The 21,792-nt window shown below is 41.4% G+C and overlaps 1 protein-coding gene across 8 annotated transcripts in view; it reads right to left on the bottom strand.

Annotated features, from left to right (window-relative positions):
- The window catches only part of Atp8a1 (ATPase phospholipid transporting 8A1), a 216,597-nt gene that overhangs the window by 108,830 nt on the left and 85,975 nt on the right, over nucleotides 1-21,792 (bottom strand). For all 8 annotated transcript variants that reach the window (XM_087908979.1, XM_087908984.1, XM_087908978.1 and 5 more), the window contains 5 exons: nucleotides 14,844-14,916; nucleotides 13,293-13,398; nucleotides 11,803-11,885; nucleotides 10,067-10,116; nucleotides 5,307-5,376 (listed from right to left, as the gene is read on the bottom strand). In XM_087908979.1, the coding sequence (XP_087765105.1) occupies nucleotides 5,307-5,376; nucleotides 10,067-10,116; nucleotides 11,803-11,885; nucleotides 13,293-13,398; nucleotides 14,844-14,916 (382 nt within the window). The remainder of the gene's footprint in view (nucleotides 1-5,306; nucleotides 5,377-10,066; nucleotides 10,117-11,802; nucleotides 11,886-13,292; nucleotides 13,399-14,843; nucleotides 14,917-21,792) is intronic.

Genomic DNA, 21,792 nt, shown 5'->3' with positions numbered 1-21,792 from the left:
AAATACTTAAGAATCTGCCACGCTTTTAGGAGTGAAAAAAAAATTCCTCCCTAGACACTAGAAGAGGTATATGCCATTAGTTCAGACTTAGAAGTCATGGAAGCTCCTCAGGGAACTTGGTTATCTTGTACCCTGGCCCTCAGTAAGGAAAAGTTGGAAAACCACAGTGACCGGATTATTGTTGTAGATGGCGCGGCACAGCCAAATTATTATTACTATGGATAGGTCTGAGGCTTTGGGAAAACTTAAACCCGCGGTTAATCATTCCTTTTTGGTGATTGTTTACTCAAAAAACTGTTTTCCTCTTGCTTTTTATCTTTTTGCTTTTTGGAGACAGGGTCTCACGTAGTTCAGGCAGGCTTTGAATTTATTATGTAGCTGAGGACAATGCTGACCTCTGGTTTTCTGTTTCTACCTCCCAAGCACTGGGATTAAAGACATGGGACACCACCTCTGGTTCTTACTGTGTTTAAGACTAAAGTTCAAATTCAGCCCTATGTTTACGGACATATTTTTCCATATGTGCATGTATGCATGTGCGTATTCTTACGCATGTGGAGACCACTGGTCAACCTCCAGTATTGTTCTTCAGGAGATAGTCACCTTATTTTTGCGAGATGAGGTCTCTCACTGGGTTGTGGAGCTTACCTGTTGGCTACGCTGGCTGTTTAACAAACCCCAAAGATCCTCCATCTCTACCTCTCCTAGAATTACAACTTCACGCTATTTATTTTTTACTTTTATGTGGGTTTTCATGATCAAACGTAGGTCCCTCATGCTTGTATGCTAAGTATCTTACCTACTGAGGTATTTCCCCAGCCCCAACCAAAATATATTTTAAAAAAGAAAAAACTCTGTGTGTAGGGTTGAGGTCTAAGGAATGCTAATGATGGGAGAAATAGTCTTCCCCTGGGAAGATCACACCATTTGGCTATCCAGTACCAAATGGCCAGCCCTAAAAACACACTGAAGTGATTTGACTAGGAATATCCCCCATAGGCCTATATGTGTGAATGTTTAGTCACCAGAAAGAGGAACTGTTTGAAAGGATTAGAAGGATTAGGAGGCATGGCCTTGTTGAACAAAGTATGTAACCGGGGATGGGCTTTGAAGTTTCCAAAGCCCACAAGAGGCCCACTCTCCAGCTTTCAGCTGCTGTTCCAGTGCCTGTCACCACGATCCCCACCAGGATGATAATGGATCAGCTCTTTGCAACTGCCAAAAAGCCCCAATGACTAAAGGCTTTCTAAGAGTTTCCTTGGTCATGGTATCTCTTCATAGCAAGAGAACAGTGACTAAGTGCATTCAAGTAACATGACACAGACTGAGCAGGAATATATGTGCATATGTACATACACATAAAAGAGCAATGAATGAAATAGAAGCCATGGATTCGAAAGAGCAAAGAACGGTGTATGGGAGGAATTGGAAGGAGGGAAAGGGATGGGAAAATGACGTAATCACTGTGCCATGCTGTGTGTTTGGTGATCAAAGAACAACTTACAGGTCTGGGTTCTGTCCTTCTACCACGCAGGTCCCAGGGATTAAACTCACGGTCAGGACCTTTATTTACTCACCCATTTCACCAGCCCACTACATGCTCATGTTTAAATATGCACAAATATTTTCTGTGATAGGCTCCATTAAGAATTAGCTAAACTTTGCCTCTGATGTGGGAGAGAACTGCCAAAAGCAGCTGATTGTAGAGAAGGTCTAATTTGGATACAACAAAGAATTTTAAGAGATACCTACTTTGATATTTGCAGTCTCCTTAAGGTTCCTGTAAGATCAAGTATGTTAGTCAAGTTTCTCGAGTCTTCCTGTGGTTTAGAGTAAACTTCTCGAATAAACTAATGATTTAGATGAGTAAATGGTCCTTTTCTCTAACTGGCTATGATCGCAGATGCAAATTGTAAACTGTATATGCTTCCTTTTTAATTTAGAAATTAACAAAGCAAGGTATTTTCCTTACAGAAACTCTTAAAAACCAGGAACTATAAATCACATGCCAGCCCAATCCCTGCTTTATACGGTATGCTGCTGGGAATTTTCAGTACTGTCTTCTAATTTACTAACCTCAGTCTCCCCTCAATTGTGCCTAATTCAGGATTTACTTCATTTATTGATTTTAAAGACTGCTTAAGATTCTGACTCACCTTGCACATCTACCAGATCCCCATTCCCAGTGTCTTTTGAATGCAAATAGCCATAACTTTTTTATTTTTCGTGCCGAGCTTCCAACACCCTGAGGCAGAGCGTCTACACAGATGGTCTAATCTGGAGCGAATCCATGTTTCTCTGGTTATGGTGCCCTGGCTCCTCTGGTGTGAGATTTCCACACACATCCCTGGCTCTGTATTTTCTTGTACGCATGCCAACCTCATGGTTTTATAGTCTTAGCAAGGGCTGGCATGAGTTTTTTCTGCAGCCCCTTTGCATGATTAGAAAGCTCAGCACTTTGGGCTTGGCCTCAGAGTAGGGGAGCTGGCTTGCACCTGAACTCCCTAATTGGACTTACGGCCAGCTCCATGGGAGGGAAATCATGCCTGGTACTAGAAGCCTAGCCAACGACCTGGCACTAGTGATGTTATGGATCTTGGAGGAGAACCTCCTCCGGCCACAGTTCCTAACTCCATTTTAAAACTCACCCTTAGCCCAACAGTTAAGTGTGGCTCTCACTTCCCACTAAAGAAACTTCGCCTTGTAGCAGGGACCATTACAGGAAACCACAACTGGTCAGAGTGCAGAGATCAACCGATTGTGGGAGCCCAGCCGGTCATAGTAGATACATCTGCAACACAACACCTGCACCTAAGGCTCAGCGAATATCATGGTCGAAAGGCTTAGAAAGATCAGAAAGTCTGTTGTGAGACTGCATCTTCCAGAAATGACAGGGAAGCTAAATACTGAAGGCTGAAGTCTCAGGGGCCCTCTGTTAGCCAGGGTTTCTATTGCTGTGAAGAGACACCATGATCACAGCAACTCTTATAAAATAAAACTTTTAATTGGGGCTCCTTATAGTTCGAGGTCTGGTACATTATTGTCAAGGCAGGAAGCATGGCAGCATGCAGGCAGACATGGCGCTGAGAGGGGCTGAGGGTTCTACATCTGAGTCTTCAGGAAGCAGGAAGGAAGAGTGAGCCACTGGGCATAAGTTAATCTTCTGAAAGCTTGAAGTCCACCCCCAGGGATACACTTCCTCCAGCAAGGTCACCTCCTAGTGGTGGCGCTCCTCATACACCTTTGTGGGTCCTTTCATTCCAGCTACCACAGGCTCCACCCACAGACAATGAACTACACGCAACCAAGGAATGTGGAGCGAAGAAGACTTGGTCTTTTCTTCAGTGTGTCTATGTGAGTGTAGATCATTGTTGCGGGTGCCCTGGAGGCTGAAAGAGAAACTGGCTCCCCTGGAGCTGTGTGGGTGCTAGGAACTAGACTCATGTTCTCTGGAAGGTAAGCAAAAACTCTTAACAGCTGGGTCATTTTTCCAGATTCTTTTACTCCAATTTCTTTTCCTGGGAAATCCAGGCTTCAGCACCTGATAGCCCTGTGTAGAATTCCCAGCTCTCTATCACGGTAAAGCAGTGTTAGTCCACTCGGCAAGCCAAGTAGAAATCCCCATATGATCCCCGATAATCCTTTCCTTCAGCACCTGCAAACATCAATTACTAAGCCTTAAATCTTCCTTCCCAGTCTTCTCTGTGCCTGTCTCCAGCCATCCCTAGCGGCTCTTGCCTGGAAGAGATGATAAGGTTTAAACGGAACCTCTGTCTGCATCTGTTCGCAGCCCTCAAATCATCTCCCCCAGTAACAAGGAAATGATCAAGAAGAAAATACCTGCTCTTGAGCACAGGTATGGGGGCAAACCCAACACAACCCCTCACCCAAAGTCAATCCATAAAAACCCTTCTGCCTGGCCCCTGTTCAGCTAGTCCATTTCAATCTACAAACTACCATTGTCGAACAGTTGTTGCTGTTTTCCATCTCTGTTCTGGAGGGGAAACAACACAACACGATGTGAATTTGTGCAAACAATCTCTGTGGCTAAAAAAAAAAAAATCCATGTTTTTAACTTTCTGTCCAATGCTTTAGTTCCCTCCAGTAAGTGTGTAGAGGTAGAATGTCCAAGATTGTAAAGCGAAGGCGTGATTTGGGTGTGGCAAACCAGATGGGACGTCAACCAGTGAACGGGCGGTCTTAGTTTCCTTTTACTCTCTTACTGTGTACGTTGCCATAGGAACAAGGACAATCTGTACCATGTGACTCAGCACTACATCCTAGCCAACTCTGCACGTACTTCCCTGGCTAGACATAAGCGCCTCACATGACTTAGGTCCTGTCGTCACATCTCTAAAGTCAAGTTCAAAGTCTGAAGATAAAACACTCATGATGAACACATGTTTGGCATCTTAATCAATGGGAACACAAGAACCAAAAAAAAAAAAACCCTATATATCCAAATTCATAAGACATCATGAAATAATTCTATCAAAGTGTCCTAAAACCAGCGGCATTCAAAAATTGTGTTTCAAGGCTTTAAAGCCAAGGCATTTAAGGTTCTCGACAGGAATTTAAACAAGAGGTTTGGCTTTCTTAGCTTTAGTGTCCCTGTTTCCATGGAACCAAGCATACTTGTTGAGTCCATTTAAAACTGTAAAATTCCAGGCAAAGGGTACCTCAGGGGGAAAGTCCTGACGAATCCTAGCAAAGAACAGCCTGGTTGGTAGGGCTCTCATGCTTCCCATCAGTGTAAACACTCTTTTCATTGGGAAATTCAGTTGGAATAGGCAATACTATTTCTGCCAATATAACCTACTCACATGCTGAAGCCAACCAACAATCAGCAGTCCTATAATATTTAAAGCAAGACAAGCAAGCAATACCAAATGAGAAATTGCGGCAATAATTGTGAGCCAACCCTCTCCCCGTTTCTACGCTCTTTAGGCAAGTAGATTAAAATTGGAGTGTATCATTAGATTCTAATACAATTTAAAAATATTTTCTGTATTTAGTCATCCACTAACAGAGCTAATATAACACAAACCTCAAATATCTTGTATTAAAAATCGAATTACAAAAGTAACCTATGCCAGACTTTTTCAAAGCACCAAATTTATCCAGAAGGAATTCACTATTTCACCAGAGGAGGCTGAAGGCTGTTACTATAAAACACCAACAAACGTGGATGTCATCAGTTTCACGTTAAACATCTGTGTTACATTTCCATAGCAGGATGCCTAACACGTACATTATAAACCACCATAAATCAAAACTGTGAAAGGCAAAAAAAAAAAAAGACTCACCGCGCCTTTGCAGTAAAGCCGTAGCTTCCCGGAGGGAGTGCGAACCACCACCGACATTCTCTTCCTAGCGCTGAAATACAGAGGTTTCTGCAATGGGTCATCATACCGCAGATCTACACAGACAGGTTCTTGTTGGGCTTCGCAGATTTTAATGCTCAAGGTGGCAAAATTAATCTGATCAAATTATGAGCCATAATCTTTCGTATATACAGATTATCTCCCGAGTGCACAGCTGGGGGCCCCGGAGAGTCACGTTAGATTTTTGACGTCACCAGAGTACCATCTACTGTCCTAAAGGAATAAGCCAAACAGTTCCCCAGACACCTGTAAGAGTTAATACCCACTGGAGTAGCAACATGCTTAATATGTTAATATTCGAAAATTATTTGAGCTAGTATCTTAATAGATGGTTATAGGCTTCACTTTAAAAATTAAAATCAGAAACAATATTTTTAACTATATAATCACAGATAAAGGCAAATGCTAGTACTTTTAAGAAGCAATATAAGCATTCATTGTTGTTTAAATGATTGGAGCAGGCTCTTTACTGAGAGGGGTACAGTCCAAGACCCCTAGAAGATGCCAAAGACCTGGGATAGTGCCAACCCAATAATGTATTTTTTTCTGTACATATATACCTATGACATTGTTCAATTTGTTAGAGTAAGCAACTAACAGCAGCAACTAAAAGAACAATTATAATAATATATCTTAGTAAAAGGTATTTGAAACTTAGAAATTGTTTGCTTCTAGAATTTTCCATTAGATATTTTTAGAGTATGGTTGACCATGAGGAAGTGAGACCTCAGCCAGGGTGGAAACATAGTCCTTTACAAACTGGTCTCATCTACACATTAACTCAGCCCTTCTTGGCCCATGACATTCTTAGTTCAGTGCTGATTTAATGGTCCCAGAATCACCAAGTTACTTCTCCTGGCAGAATCTCTAAATGCTCCTGGGACCCCTCTTCTGAGATCCATCCAAGTAAGATGGCCATTGCAGAGAAAAGTCACCGAGCCCGAGGGGACTACTATGGGATGTACAAAGCAGAGGTGCTCCACACTGACCACCTGTACATCTCGTCCCTCTGTGAGGTTGGTTCCCTGACCCCTGCGAGGCCTTGGCACACATTCTTGACTCTCCAAGTCCTTCCATGCTTCCTTCTTGCTCCAAACTCTGGATTTCAGGGACTCAACCCTTAGTCCCTCACATTTTTCAGCCTCCAAAGCTGGCTATGTTTGCTCCCTCCTCCCTCGTATTTACTTGACTCCAGGTAGAAGTAGTTCTGCTTTGATCAGAGCCTGTCCTTCCACAGGATGGCTAAATAGCTCACCTCACCTTCTCAGTGGCTTCATTCTGAAACCACTCAGCTCTCCTGTGAATCTGCCCCTTTCCCCTTCTATGTGGATCATGTTTATCCACAAGCATGTTCTAGTGTCTCCCTTATACCTCACCGAGTAGGCACCCTCCCCTGTGAGTCACAAGTCCTTTCAACTCTATAACTCAACTCTGGGTGAACTACGTCTATATTCAGGCTCCACCCATTTCCCCACCCACTCCCATCTTCCCACCATCCCAATGAATACTCAACAGATCTTTCCCAAACTTCCCCTTACCTACACTGGCAGCTGCCTCTGAACAGGTGATTATTCTTCTTAAGATTTCTCTCAGCTCTGGGCTATTTATCATTCTGCTTTTGCCCTCTGTATCTTTAACAATAAAAACTTGATTTTATTTAGCCCCCTCTTGCAATAGTTGCTCAGGCTAGCCAAGCACTCTATCGATGAAGAATGTATATCACACATCCATTTCTCATTTCAAGGCAAGCTCTGAGTAAGGGGCCTGAGCTGACCTTAAACTTGTCTGCATCCCAGAAAAGCTTTGAACTTGAGATCTTCTTGTTTCTGTCTCCAAATTAGTGAGTATTACAGGTCTGTGCCACAATATTTGGCTAATTCTTAGTTTGCAATAAATTCTTAACAGTTAGAATTATTTTTCATAAGTGGCTCAGTCATCAGCCTTCCACTTTCTTCTTAATCTATATTTTATATTCAGAAGATCCTATTGACTTATAAACTTTTGGTATCAGTTGGAGACCAGTGACTACTAAACGGGTATTTCAACCATAGTTTTGGTTTTATTTTCTGGCTTGGTGCGGGAGAATTGTCTGTATTCTGTCAATCATATTTTAAATAAATGCTGACTGGCCAGGCAAGAAGTATAGGCGGGAAAACCAGACAGGAAGTAGAGGTGGAGCAAAGAGAACGGGAGTATTCTGGGAAGCAGGAAGCTTCCTCCACCACTCCTGCGCAGATCACTGAAGAGGTAGGATGTAATCTGCCCGGCTGTGAAAGGTATGGAGCCATGTGGCTAACACAGCTAAGAATAATGGGTTAATATAAGCTACAAGAGCAAATAAGAAGACTGAGCTAATGGACCAATCAGTTTTATAACTTATGGAGTCCTCTGTGTGATTTTCTTTGGGGCTTGAAGACTTGTTGGGGTACCAGGAGGGACAGAAACCCCAACAAGCAGGCCCCTTCATGTTACACTGGCTTTATAGCCAAGTCCTTACTGGACACTTTCGTCTGTACGTCTCCCAGACATCTAAAGCATAGTGTTTCCAAACATCTCATCTACCACATGATTGCTATTCCTATCTCTGTCATCCTGTAAAAGGGAATTTCTACATACCTAGCTGTCCGAACTAGGATCCTCACCCTCCCCTTTCTTCTCTTTGTTCCTGCCCCACCCGTCCAATCTATAGCCAAGTTCCACCGATCTCCCTCAAATAAGTGTAAAAAGCCCATCAACTTTTCTTCATTCTCACCACCGTTATCCTGATCCAAACTGTCATGGAGACAGCTTGACAGCATCACATTCGTTTCCCTTTCCAGGCTGAGGCCCACCCACCCTCACTACAGAATCAAGGACCTGAAAGTCCTCACTTTTGATTTATTTTTCTCCACAGCACTTTTCATTAGCATGGAGTTGTTCAAAAACCACATCTATATGCTAGTTTATATGCTGTTTATATCACCTTTAACACAAACAGAGTTGGAAAAGACACTTTATCATGAAGACAGAGATGAGCGATGTATGCGGGAATATTTTATCCTAGGTAAGTAAGTAACTTAGCTTCTTCCTTTGAGCTGTTTGGAAAATATAGCACAAGGATAGTGTTTAATATCTCGGAAGACCCTGCTATTTGGTCACGTGGTCACTCGGGATCAAAACAGTCACCAAAGTTAGCATACAAAAGGAACTGTCTCTCCCAGACACTGTGTAAATTTGCTTCTGTAGGAGAAAGCTCAGAAAAACAGGTGGGCATGTCTTTTCTCAAACAAAGCATTGTTCTCTCTTGGGCTTTCGTTTCTGAAGTGTCCTCTGAGAGGACATACAGTCTTTAGAGGTCCTGGAGTAAGGCCCATTTGTCCTGTGAACATAGGGTGGCTAGGCAACAAGGCCCAATGTAAGTCTGAGTAGGGTGGTAGAGCTGAAGGCCTTTGCTCTAGCTGGAGTGCAAAGACATCCTCACAAGCTCCTTCATCTGACACTTGGCCTCTCATTGGAGAGCTAGTTTAGGAGACGAGGCCTACTTGGCTGAAAGATGTTACTTGGGGAAAAGTCTTCAGGGTTATGGCTTGGTGCTCTCTGGCCCTGATCTCTCTGCTCCTTGATTAATGGGAATTTAATGAGGCATGTCACAAGCTCTTGCCATTATCCATGGAGCTCCAGCACCTTGCTCTCCCTGCCATGATGGATTGTATCCCTTTAAAACGTGAGCCAACATTAAGTTTTGTTTCTTTATGTTGTTTCCGCAGGTTCTTGTCACAGTGATGAACACAGCCAACATTATTTCTCTTTAAGAAAGGAGTGAGTGAGACATTCACTTTGCTTCTGGTCCTTCCTACTAGATGGTAATTCTTACTTCACCGAGACAAGTGGGCATAAGGAACATACAATGAATACAGGGGTTTCCTGAGTCTTAATTTCATTCCACCTAAATCTTGTTGCCTCTTAGTATATCTATGATTTTAGGTCTTTAGATGCTATAGTTTAGATCTGAAATATACCCCCCAAAGGCCCCATGTATTGGAGGACTGATCCCAGAGAGGTGTTATTAGGAGGTGGGAATCTCTAAAAAGTCAGAGGTCTTTGGGCCATTGGGGATAGGCTTTGAGGGGCATCTGTGAAACCAAGTCTACTTTCTTGTTCTCTTTTGAGATTGCTAAGTATCTCATGAGCACTAAGTCCATCTTCAAAGACTCCATGGTAGGAACATCAGGCCATGAGGTGAGCAGGTTTACTCCTCCCTGTGTTCCTGCCTCATGTGTTACCTTGGTGTAGGCCCAGAGTAGCTAGGCTATTGGTCATGGAGTGCAGCCTCCAAAACGTGTCAAAATAAACTCATCTTTAGGAGGTGACTGTTTCAGACACTCGATATTATATCGGAAGGCTAGCTAACATGTCAGCCACAGGGTTCTTAGTCTTGTCCTGAAGCTGGGATTCAGGCAATTGCCTCACAGAAAGACCCTTTGAACTGCCAGCAGAAGCCACACAGTCCCATGTCCCGAAGAAAACTGTGCATGACTTGTCTACAGATAGGACACTTAAACCACATGGAAGATCTTAATATCCTGCTTAAACACATACATAAGAGTAAAGCATACATTTCAGCTATATATAGGAAAAACAAAAAAAAATGAATGAAAATGTATATCCCCCCCCCCCACAAATTCTAGAGCAGGTGTCTTTACCTGGTGAACTCTAGGACATTGAGCAATTCATATCTTTCTTCCTGCCCCAGCTGCAGAATAAAAGAAATGAAAACACTTTAGGTTTCTTGGAAATAATCACTTGTCACAAATTTTTATTATAAAATGTCAACACAAACACAATTTCCCTTCCTCCTTCTGAATTGCGGGAGAGAGTTTACTAAACTTTCAGATTAGTGAATAGTGAAAGACAGGAGAGGGCTCAGAAGCATGTCAAGTGTCAGAGAGACAGGCGAAAGAACAACAGAGGCCCCAGTGGAGACTGAGACAGAAAGCCAACAGATAAGATTATCTGTTGTGGCCATACTGAGCTTCATAGCTAAGGAGGCAAGGACCCACAAGGTCAGGGAAAGAAAAGGATACAATAAAAAATGTCAAAAATATATCCTTAGGAAATAGTGGAAAATGAATTTTAAGAAAAAAATTTGAGTTAGGAAAGAGTTTAATGAAAAGATACCAAGTACAAAGATGCTTAGCTATGAATACGTGTACAGGTGTAATAAAAACACTAATAATAATTTTTAAAATGAGCTATCATTCACATTAAATAAACCACAGAGCTCTTCAATGCAAACTGTATAGTTTGATAAGGGTACTGCCTGTGCAAACACCGCCCTGTTGAGGATGCAGAACATCTGATCCATAATGAATTCTCTCGTTCCATTTCCAATCAATCTTCTCCCCCATCCCCAAGGCAATGACTGTTCAAGATTCTATCATTATAAATCACGTCTGCACAGTTTCCAGCTGCAGACAGATGGGCTCATAAAGGAGGCTTTCCTTTGTGCCTGGCATTCTTCCCTCCTCAATATAGAGTTTTCGTGATTTATCCACACTACTCAAGAATCAGTTCACCTTTTTCATTGTTTCGATGGCCAGACAGATCTCAACCTGTTCATCCTCTCCTGCTGATATGCATTTGTTTCCAGTTTGGCGTAACCACGAAGACAGCCACCACGAACACTCCATTTTACCTCTTATGGTGGATACAAACTTCCCTTTCTCCTAAGTAACTGAGAACTGAATATACCTGCTGGATTGAGGCAGGCTTTCCTTTACTAGAAAACTCTTCAAAAAATTCACTAACATTTGTTTCCATCAGTGATTTTTAATTTCAGTCTTCCCAGCGGGTGCACAGTAGTGCTCCACTATGGTTTTCATTTCTTTGATGACTAGCCATGGTCTGCTTGTAGCCACTCGGATATTACCTGCTGTGATAAATCTGTTCAAAACTTCCCCCGTAAAAGCAGATCCTGAAGAATGACCTTTTTGTTGTGAGCTGTTTTGAGACAGGGTCTCGTGTAGCCCAGGCTGGCTCTGAACTCCAGATCCTCCTGTATCCTACCTCCCGTGCACTGTGATAACAGGCCTATGCACTATACCAAGGCTTCTGGATACTCACACAACCAAACATTTAATAATGCCTGGAATCTAAAGAAGAAACAAATGGGAAGATGACTCCAGGCAGATAAATCTCCTTTTAGTAGAACAGAAAATCAGTAGATAGATCCAGTTTGGAAGACTCAACATTGTACATCGAGCGTATGATCAGACACAATTTTGCTAAGGGTTGAAAGAACCGAATGAAAGGATGGACAGTGGTACCCTGGATAGGTGACTTTGGTCCACTGTGGTCTTTTCCATACTGCCTTTATCTCGGAAGTTACAAGAATGTGCTATGCAGGTTTTAAAGCGCCCGTAAGATACAAGTGACTTACTGAATCTATGATGACCGAGTCAGGAGTTCTTCCGGTGAAGACAAAATTCAGCTGCTTGGCCGCTCTAACCAGCGCTCCCTCATCTGTGTCAGAGAACAGGTGACAGAAACAGGACAGAAAAAGATGATGTATGAAAATGTAAGGGAAAGAAACTGGCACAATGCAGTTTTCTGCTCGGTTAAAAATTCCTTTCTTCATGCTCTGAAACTCATTCCTTTTTGTGTACATGATGATGCCAGAGGAATGGGAACAACCGTTCATGACCCACACCCGAAAGTGACAGCTTGAATGGACACCTTAGTCGGCATACACTTGAGGACACCTTTCTCCAAATCCACGGCAGGAAGTCTTTTAAGATTTATCCATTCTCCCCAAATGGTTGAGTGTTAATTCCAATGCTGAGATCTGAATCACTTAAAGGGAACAGAGGCTTAGTTTATGTCAGCTGCTTTCCTCACCGTGTCACCAAGCTTTGTCACTGCTGAGAGTGCTAAGACACACACACACATATAGATACACACGTGCACACACACAATTCACAACACATCCATCCATCCACACATACATGTACATGCACACACAGATCCACACGTGCACATACACACATGTGCACACATATATACATACACAAAGTGAATACACATATACACACGTACACCCATATACACATATGTGCACACACATACATACACTCATATACACATATACATACATACCACACATATGCTCTATGTGAAACAACAAAATTTCTTACTCTGGTTAAGGAATTTGATGCATTGTTCAAGACATAACCACTACTTAAGAATATGGTTTTAAAATACAAAGCGTATCATTTCCCTTAAAGTTTGGATTATTTACCTAATTTTATCTTGGAAATAAGTCTAAAATCAAACCTAAATAGCTTAATGACCAGTAAATATTTTATAGAATGCCCCTGAAGTGCAAGAAGCTCTCCTCACCTAAGTGAACACAGAAAAGGTGCCCTCCAATTCCTAAAGAGAGGGCAGAATTATGTTCTAAAACCATGCATAGCAGCTTTCTTTAGGCAAACAAATCTCCCATCTGACTATGTGTAAAACCTATCATGCAAGAGTTTATTCTTATTTATAAGGGGGAACAATTACATGTACACAAATACTTTTATTCCTTTGTGTATACTTTATGACTCAATTTTCCATATAATTAATTTGAGAAAAATCACACACACAAAGCAACCTATTCTCTCTCTCTCTCTTTCTCTCTCTCTCTGTCTCTCTCTCTCTCTCTGTCTCTCTGTCTCTCTCTCTCTCTCTCTCTCTCTCACACACACACACACACAAAACACTTAACCCTGAAAACCAAGTTTCTAATTAGGATCCAATTGTTTTAAATCTAAAATCATAATTTGGTTATGTTCCATTTATAAATTAAATTGAAAATTTAAGTTCTATAATGCCAAATTTCAGAACAACTTTCTACAGAAAAATGCTCCATTGTTGCTTCTTCGGTACCTGGAGATGCTGCCTGATAGAAAATCTTCTCGCCTTCTCTCTCTGGTACAGCTGTGTGGCAGACTGCCATCATTGTGAGAAATTCACAAATGATAGGTGCGGTTGGCTGTGAGGAATAAACACATAATTTATCCCTGTTCATTTAAACATTTGACACTAATGGCAGTAATGTTACTTCACGGCCATTTATTAAGAGTACAGCTGGAAAGCATTGGGGGTGTGGGATTACAGCCAATAGCTGTTATGAAGAAAACCGATTTAGAACTCAGTTTATTTGTTCTTGTACTTCCTCATTCATTCTGTAAACATTTATTTAACTTGATTTTGTGCTCTTAAACAGAAATGAGAGAAAAAGATGATAAATTTGGTCCTTAGTGGGCAGAAGACATATTCTAAAATATTCACTTATTTGTTTGTAATTTCTAGTCAGATTTAAATTTCAGACATCTAACCTTTGAGTGGGGGTGATTATGTGTGCATTTTTCTGTAATGCCACCTTCCCTTTCTCCAATATAACTATATATCTATAAATTTGTATCTATGTATCTATCTATCAACCATATATCATCCATTCATGTCAGTACTCAGGCATAAGTTGGTACTAAGGCTATGATGTCATAAGTCAGTACTAAGGCTATTATGTCATGAGTCAGTACTAAGGTTATGATGTCATAAGTCAGTACTAAGGTTGTGTCATAAGTTGGTACTAAGGCTGTGTCATAAGTTAGTACTAAGCCTGTGTCATAAGTCAGTACTAAGGCTATTAAGTCATGAGTCAGTACTAAGGCTATGATGTCATAAGTCAGTGCTAAGGCTATGATGTCATAAGTCAGTACTAAGGCTATTAAGTCATGAGTCAGTACTAAGGCTATGATGTCATAAGTCAGTGCTAAGGCTATGATGTCATAAGTCAGTACTAAGGTTGTGTCGTAAGTTGGTACTAAGATGGGCAGGTGCTCTTACCAATAGTTAAAACTACGGCAGCTGAGGGGGAAAAAAGGCATTTTCTAACAGTATAAGCAAGAAGAGATTAGGATTGAGGATACAGTACCTTGTGTTTTAGTTTACTTTCATTTTTGCTGTTTTTATGTTTTTTTTAAAGAATCCCACTGGCGTCTACACATGCTGTATTGCTCAGCTAGGTTAGATCCTGCTTCTGCACCAGTCTCCTGTGCTCTATTCTCATTCCTACAACCTGCTCTTCCCTACTTCTGATCTTCTCCCCACTCCGTCCTTGTAGACTTTCTGATTTTCCTCTAGCTTTAATAATATTTGAATTCTGTTTACTCTAACTATATCCTATCTCCCCTTCCTATTTAGGGGTCGTATAAAATAGGCTCAATAAAATCACAGCGGGAAACTTCCAATCTAGGGAAAGACACAAGCACCTGGACATATGAGATATTGAGAACACTGGTACACATAAAGTAAAAGAAATCTTTAAAAAAAGATCATGCAAGTAAAAACAAAAACTAGAAAGATGGAGGGCAGCTGAGAATGACGCACGAGTGCTCACCTACGGGGGACAGAGAACGTGCTGACGTCACTTACGTGGTTATTCTGGAGATTCTCCAGCAGTGAGGAGTCACTAAACGTTTTTTCATCTCCAAACTGCGAGTTCTGCCTAGAGGGGAAAAAAATAAAGCAAAGTTGGATTGCTTATACAGACGGGCCTATCCATTTACTTCGAACTAATGATGAATGATTACCCTCAATGAATTCAAATAATTGATTTCATGACTATCATGCTTTTAAAAACTATTCTAAGTATTAATGAGGTTACTAAAATATGATTTTACTTTGGCCAAATGAGAACTCTTTATATGTAGTAACAATACAAATGATTGTATGAAATATAAAAATGTGAATAATAAAGTATTTTCATAGTTTGACAACCTTTATAAATATGTATAAGAATATTTCTGAGTATATCATATTATGCTATTCAGAAAGGAAAATAATCACAAATGTATATGAGATTTGTATTGTGGTTGACTCTTTACATTAACGAATGAATAATGTACTTTACTTGAAACAAATAGGATCTGCATTAACTTTTATTCTATTATTAATCTCATGACCCTACATTTAAGAAACTCAAACTAAAACCCAGGAGTATGTAAGTAGGCACAGCGAAATACTTCAAAGTATCTTTGAAATGCACCTTGAAAATGTAAATGTTAACATTTTTTTTAATGTATAAAAGTTTCAGAACTGACTGAGGAAAAATCAACATCTCCATGAAATAAGTAATCACAGTCCAGAAGATTTTAATCATAATTTAAGTTTGAGTTACGGAGTTTTGACAACGCTAATGTGTGAAGCACCAAGACATTCCTGACATCCTAAATCACAATGAGAAAGGGACAGGTCACTGAAGAAAGTCGAATAAATGGAACCAGTATGTCTCCCTGAGCTGATGATGTAAAACCGATGAGCGTTTGCAACATTACACAGCTCCCTTTATTTAATATCAGTGCCTGGCTGGTGGATTACACAAGTTATATAAGATATCTTTGCTAGCAGGTTGTAGTTAAGAATTCTCAAAATTATCATTGGTTTTATTGGTTTAGTATTAAGTACGGGCTCTAATAACTTTCAAATGACTTGTCACTGGGAAGATAGAAGAACGAACACATTTCTATAAATATTCTCATTTATAAAGAGTAGTTTTACTGTTGGGACTGATGAGACGGCTCAGTGGGAAAAGGCAGTTGATGGCAAACCTGGTGACTGGTGTTTGGTGCCTGGGACTCAAGGCAAGAACTGATTCTACACGCTGTCCTCTGACCTCCACACATAACACCATGGCACATACACCTCTTTCCGAAAAATCAATAAAGGCAATAAAAGTAAACTTAAATGTTTACTACTTGTGAGTGTATGAAATATTCCCATAATCAAAATCTACTTACTCCTGTGTCGCAGCTGTAGTTTTATTTGTTGGGGAGGCCAAAGCATAAGGGAATATCCACTCACTTCTTGAAATATGAATACTTTTTCTTTCCAAGAGTTCCAAAGTAAAAATCTTTCGAAATCTTATATGTCTTATTACTCATTCACTTAAAAAATCCCAGCTGCTATTATTGATCAAACTTTCAAAAGTATTTAAATAACTTTAGATGTACAACTGAAATACTTACACAGACAGATCCCATTCTACATTCCCTAACAAAGGCTTCCATTCTGTAATGTATTACATAAGAACTCCCTCCCACTAAGTGACCTTCTTATCAAGACCATGGAAAACCACATGCAACTCATCCTCTAGCAAGATGGCTTGACTAGGATGCTTCAGGCATGGAGTCATCACTACACTCCCTAATCTTATAAAATATCTACTTTTGGTAAAAAAAAAAGGCAAAAAAGGAAGGTTATATTATTTAAAATAAGAACTACGCTAAATGCATAAATATTTAAAACTCTGGGCATTTACCCATTGCCTGCACAGAAAAATGCAAGCCAACATCCACGTGTCTCATCTTCTTTTTTTCCTTAGACAATTTCCAGGGGCACTTTGCTCATAAAGAGACAAAGGCATGGTGGGCGTGCACCAGTTAAGAGAAAGAGGAGAAAGCATGTCTAGCTCTCTGCATCATCTGTAGCTTCCTGTAGCTTAAAGCCACACAGCATTGTAAGTACTGTTCAATTAGATGAAAATGAAGAGTCAAAACAGCAATTAAGAGAAAAATCAGAAAGTACCCAGCCTAATTAATCATGTCTATCTTTCAATCATAACATGGACTATGAGATGTTTATTTACTTTCTTATTTATTTGTCTGCAGTGCTGAAGCCCACTAGGCAAGCATGTAACCAATGAGCTACAACCTCACTGCCTTGACTACAGATGCTTTTTTAAATTTCAAAGTTCAACTCAAACTGAGACAACTGGAAAATAAAAAAGAAAACAGAATAAGGTTAAGCTGTAGTTTCCATCTCAATCCTGCCCAGTTTGTTAAAATGCACTCATGGGAGAGGCCTAGGTTTCCTAACTAAGTCAGAAAACAAGACACACAGTTATTGATTAAACTGACTGTGTAATGATAATTATTCCTGCAGAGAAAAAAAAACTACCAGAGGGAAATCAAAAACTGCAGGACAGATTGGGGGAAAATCAAATTTATATGATTGAGGTCATTCCCTGCAAAAGAAAACAATCACATGGATAAAATAAACCAAGATCAACAGTGACACAATACACCAGGCAAGAAGATGAAACTCAACTCATGGAGAAGGAAACATCAGTGCTCTGATCAGGTGTCCACTCTAGCTGGCCTCATGACAGGATAAACATCAATTTGACAAAACCCAAGTTTGTCAACTCTGCAAGGCTAGAATTGTGGACAAAGAATGAAGTATCTATATAAAAGTGAAATTGGTACCTATAGTTTCTAAACAGCACCTGGAGACAGTGTGTGAAGGCAGTTTAGCTCTGGGGAGGCTGAGGCAGGAGGATTGTTGGTGCGGGAGAATTATCTGTATTCTGTCAATCATGTATTTTAATAAAACGCTGATTGGCCAGGCAGGAAGTATAGGTGGGTCAACCAGACAGGAAGTAGAGGCGGAGCAATGAGAACAGGAGAAGGCTAAGAAGGAGGAAGCCCATTTCTCCATTCTTGCCCAGACCACAGAGAAGCAAGATGTAACCTGCCCCGCTGGAAAAGGTACTGAGTCACGTGGCTACCATAGATGAGAATAATAGGTTAATATAAGCTATAAGAGTTAACAAGAAGCCTGAGCTAATGGGTCAATCAGTTTATAATCTTATGGAGTCTTGTGTGTGATTTTCTTTGGGGCTTGCCGGCTGTGGGGTACTGGGCGGGACAGAAACCCCAACAAGCCGGCCCTTCATGTTACAGATTGTAACCTGGAGGTCAGCCAAAAAAGAGTAACTGGCTAAAACTTAAACTAAAATTTTTTGATCCAGTAACTCTTGTTCTAGGAATAATTATTTACTTGGTACAAAACGTTGCATGCAGAAACATTCTTTATGTAGTACATTTAATAGTTAAATATTGTTACAGGGGAAAACAGGGTCTTTTCTTTGGGTTCTTAGTCTTATTAATAAAAAAAAACTTAGGACTAGGTTCAGAAGAAACCTTGAGGAAAATTTAATTAGTGTCTAAAAGAAAAAAAAATCCAGGGAAACAAGGTGTACATCTGTGTAGATCCCTGGAAGAATAAGATGGAGAAGGGGAAGCAAGTAGGCCTTAGTTCCTAAGCCACTGTGAGTTGGAGGAACAGCCACAGCAAATAAACAAAAAAAAATCCCTATCTACCACCAGCACTAGCAACACCACTACCAACAAAAACAAAACAACAACAACAACAACAACAACAAAAAAAACAAAAAAAAGAGAAAAAAGAAAAAGAAGAAGAAAAAAGAATAAGAACGACCAGAGTACCTGAGAAAGTATCCCCTGTCCATGTTTGACAAGTATAGGAGGGAAGGAGGGAGAGAAAGAGAGGGAGACACACACACACACACACACACACACACACACACACACACACTGAGAGGGGGGGCAGAGGAGGGAGAGGAGGAGGGGGAGTGGGGGGAGGGAGAGGGAGAAGGAGAGGTAAAAGAAAAAGTTATGCTGACTTCACAACTGCAGCTCGACTTCCCCTAAATATGGGGAAGAAAAAGTGCAAAGTCTCATTAAAGGAACAATCACCCCTCTCATTTCCTCAGCATGACTGAAGGTGACTGACCCATCTGGGTTAATCCTGGGAGACCAGGGCTGCTCTCCACTCAGAGGGAGGCTACATTCTTTTGATAAGAAGGAAATAGTTTTCCCTTCTGGTTCTTCAAGAGCTTCAATGACAACAGCAGAGGTAACCAGAGTACTGTTTAAGGGACTTGTGGTATGTCCACAAGACAGAATACTGTGCAGAAGGGAGTGTGAAAAAGTCTCAGATAATAGCCACTTGAAATATCTACATACACTACACAAGACCAAAATGCACATCCTATGGACATAGACAGCTCATGTACATGAACAAAGACACACACAGTGGTGTGACTAAGAGGACTGCTTTTCCCTGTCTTACGAAAGTCACTACTTCAATGAGAGCAGGGAACAGGTTAGTGAGTAGGATGTCTGGACAGACCAGAAGGCAATGGCTGGCTTTACTGTCCAAAAGCAAGCAGGACAAACTTCAGACAAACACTACAGAGGTCCCGAGTATGCAGGATTGTGTTTACATTGTGTTCAACACCCTCAATGAGACAGATCCACACACAAAACCTCTCTCTCTCACTCACGCGGCAAATTTCTGTATTTGGGGCTGATGGTCTATGCCTACAGTTTGTTTTATTCCCCTCCCCCCTTGAGCTAGTGTCTTGATGGCTCTGGCTATCCTGGTGTCCTGGTGCTGTATCCTGTGCTGGCCTTGGATTCTGCTTTAACCTCACAAGGGCTAGGACTGTGTGCATCACTATCTCTGGCTTAGAGATAAAAACATACAACCTTGAGCACAAGCCTAAGTATTTTCACAAGGAAAAAAAGAATTCTCCAGGCAAGTTTCAGGCAGACAGGATTCAGGTTGTGTTTTATGTGCATCTTTAACTCGTTTGAAGCCTGTTCTTATTCACAATACGGGTTGTGAAAAAGGGGTCATCAAGCCCTGTTCTGACTGAGAAACAAAAAGAATCTGAACCTAAGTACAATTTATGAGAGACAGAGGTTCTAGAGATTCCTTTTCTTGACTTAATGCAACTGAGTGTGGATAAAGAGACAGCTTGCTGGCCATCACATGACACATCTCTTTTTGTATCCATCCAATTACAGGGCTACTGTTAAGGTGGCCCTATATTGGTGTGTGTACCGGGTGTGTACTGGGTATGTACCGGGATAAGTGCATTTTTTAATTCAGGTCAGACCTAAAGAGACCTACTATCTTTTCAATTCTATCTCCATACTCCTCACATGGTCCAGATTCATCCACTAGTTTTCCCCAGAAAGAGTTGTTTGGCAAGACTCCTCTAGCCAAAGGTTAAAAGACAGATTGTCCCCTAGATGCCACTCTGGGAATGGGTCTGGACCAGCTAGTCACTCTTAGATCTCGTTTAATGTCTACTTTCTTCTGCTCCCAGATTTTGGAATGGGGTAAGGACTGGATCCAAGACTTATTAGGCCCTTGAGTGGGTACTTTTGTTTCTATAGTGTGGCCTCAAGTCACAAGTTCCATAGCTCTTCCCCCTAAGCAGCAAGCCTTCACGGAACCTCACACACTCTGCTCTTGGGCAGCCCCTACTCATTCTCAATCACTCTTGGTCAAACCACAAGGCTCTGCCCCTCAGTTTTCTGCCTTTCCATCCCTCCATTTCCTACCGGCATTCTTCAGAGTGGCTTGTTTTTCTTGGACTTCCTTCCCGTCAAGAGTGTGTTTCAGATCTTGCACCACTAGGTGGCAGGTCCCTCCTTCATGCTCCCTCCCAACTTTTTCTTGTCCATAAACCTTTCCAAGAAGAACAGGCTTTGAAAGGAGACTTCCTGAATTTTTCATTAAGTTGTTCCAAGAAACCAATGGGGACCACTAGGCAAGAGCGCTCCAGCCACAGTGAGAGTGGTGCTGGTGTAGGTGATGCCGGCAGGCTAACCTGTACGAGAACACGTGGTGAACACTGATAATCATTATCCCGTAAGATGTGGGCTGACTCCGGGCTAGGCTCACATGCTAACCCCTAGAGCTATGTAATAACCACCCGTGGCAAGGATCGTAGAGAAGCAGAGTTCTTGATCTGCAAGAACTCCTCTTTCTACCCAAAGGATAGAAATGTGAAATGTGTTGATTAACAGCATCCCGATCCTTCTGTTTTGGAGGCCAGGCGAATTCCAGCCACTGACACATGGTCCAGGAGACACTGTGTGGTGGGTGGGATGTGAAAAGCTATTGGAACAGCATTTACACAGTGTGTCAGCCAGGACAAGCGCAGGGTGGACAGCCCACCATACAGTCGCTGGGTAGAGGCTGGTTTCCTGATCAGTGCGCCAGCGCCACATCTCCAGGACAACATGGGGCAGAGCTCCTTTGGCAGCACAAAGCAGTTTTCTGAGGCAATGAGCAGGGTGGTATAAAGCCTATTTGGCTGGCATCCTCTCTGACCCAGGGACTGACCCTTTCCCTAACCTAGTAAACCCTGCTGCCACAGCAGAAGGACTTTCTGGCCCCAGCAGTCAGGGCACTGATTTTTTTTTTCTTTTTTAAGGGTCTGGCCCTTCAGGTTTTTAAAGATCTTGCTGGTTTGGAATCAAAACTGCTTGCAGGAAGATTTAATTTTTAGCCATGAGTTTGTTACTCAAGAGTCAAGTTCTCTGAATGGGTGATTTAAGTTCACTGTTTTTTGCTAGATATAATGGTTGGTTTGGATCAAAGCAACGAGAGTCAGTTTCCTGGGTGACTACAAGTCTTTAGAGAGGAGCTCTAAAACACTGTGTGAAAGTCTGCACCACTGAATAAGACAGCTTGCCAAGGGGATTACTTTGAAGACAGACGC

Source organism: Myodes glareolus, chromosome 8 (genome assembly GCF_982192425.1).
Source record: "Myodes glareolus chromosome 8, mMyoGla1.1, whole genome shotgun sequence".
Lineage (NCBI taxonomy): Eukaryota > Metazoa > Chordata > Mammalia > Rodentia > Cricetidae > Myodes > Myodes glareolus.
The sequence above is the reverse complement of the archived record's forward strand: the minus strand, read 5'-3'. Positions and strand labels throughout refer to the sequence as shown.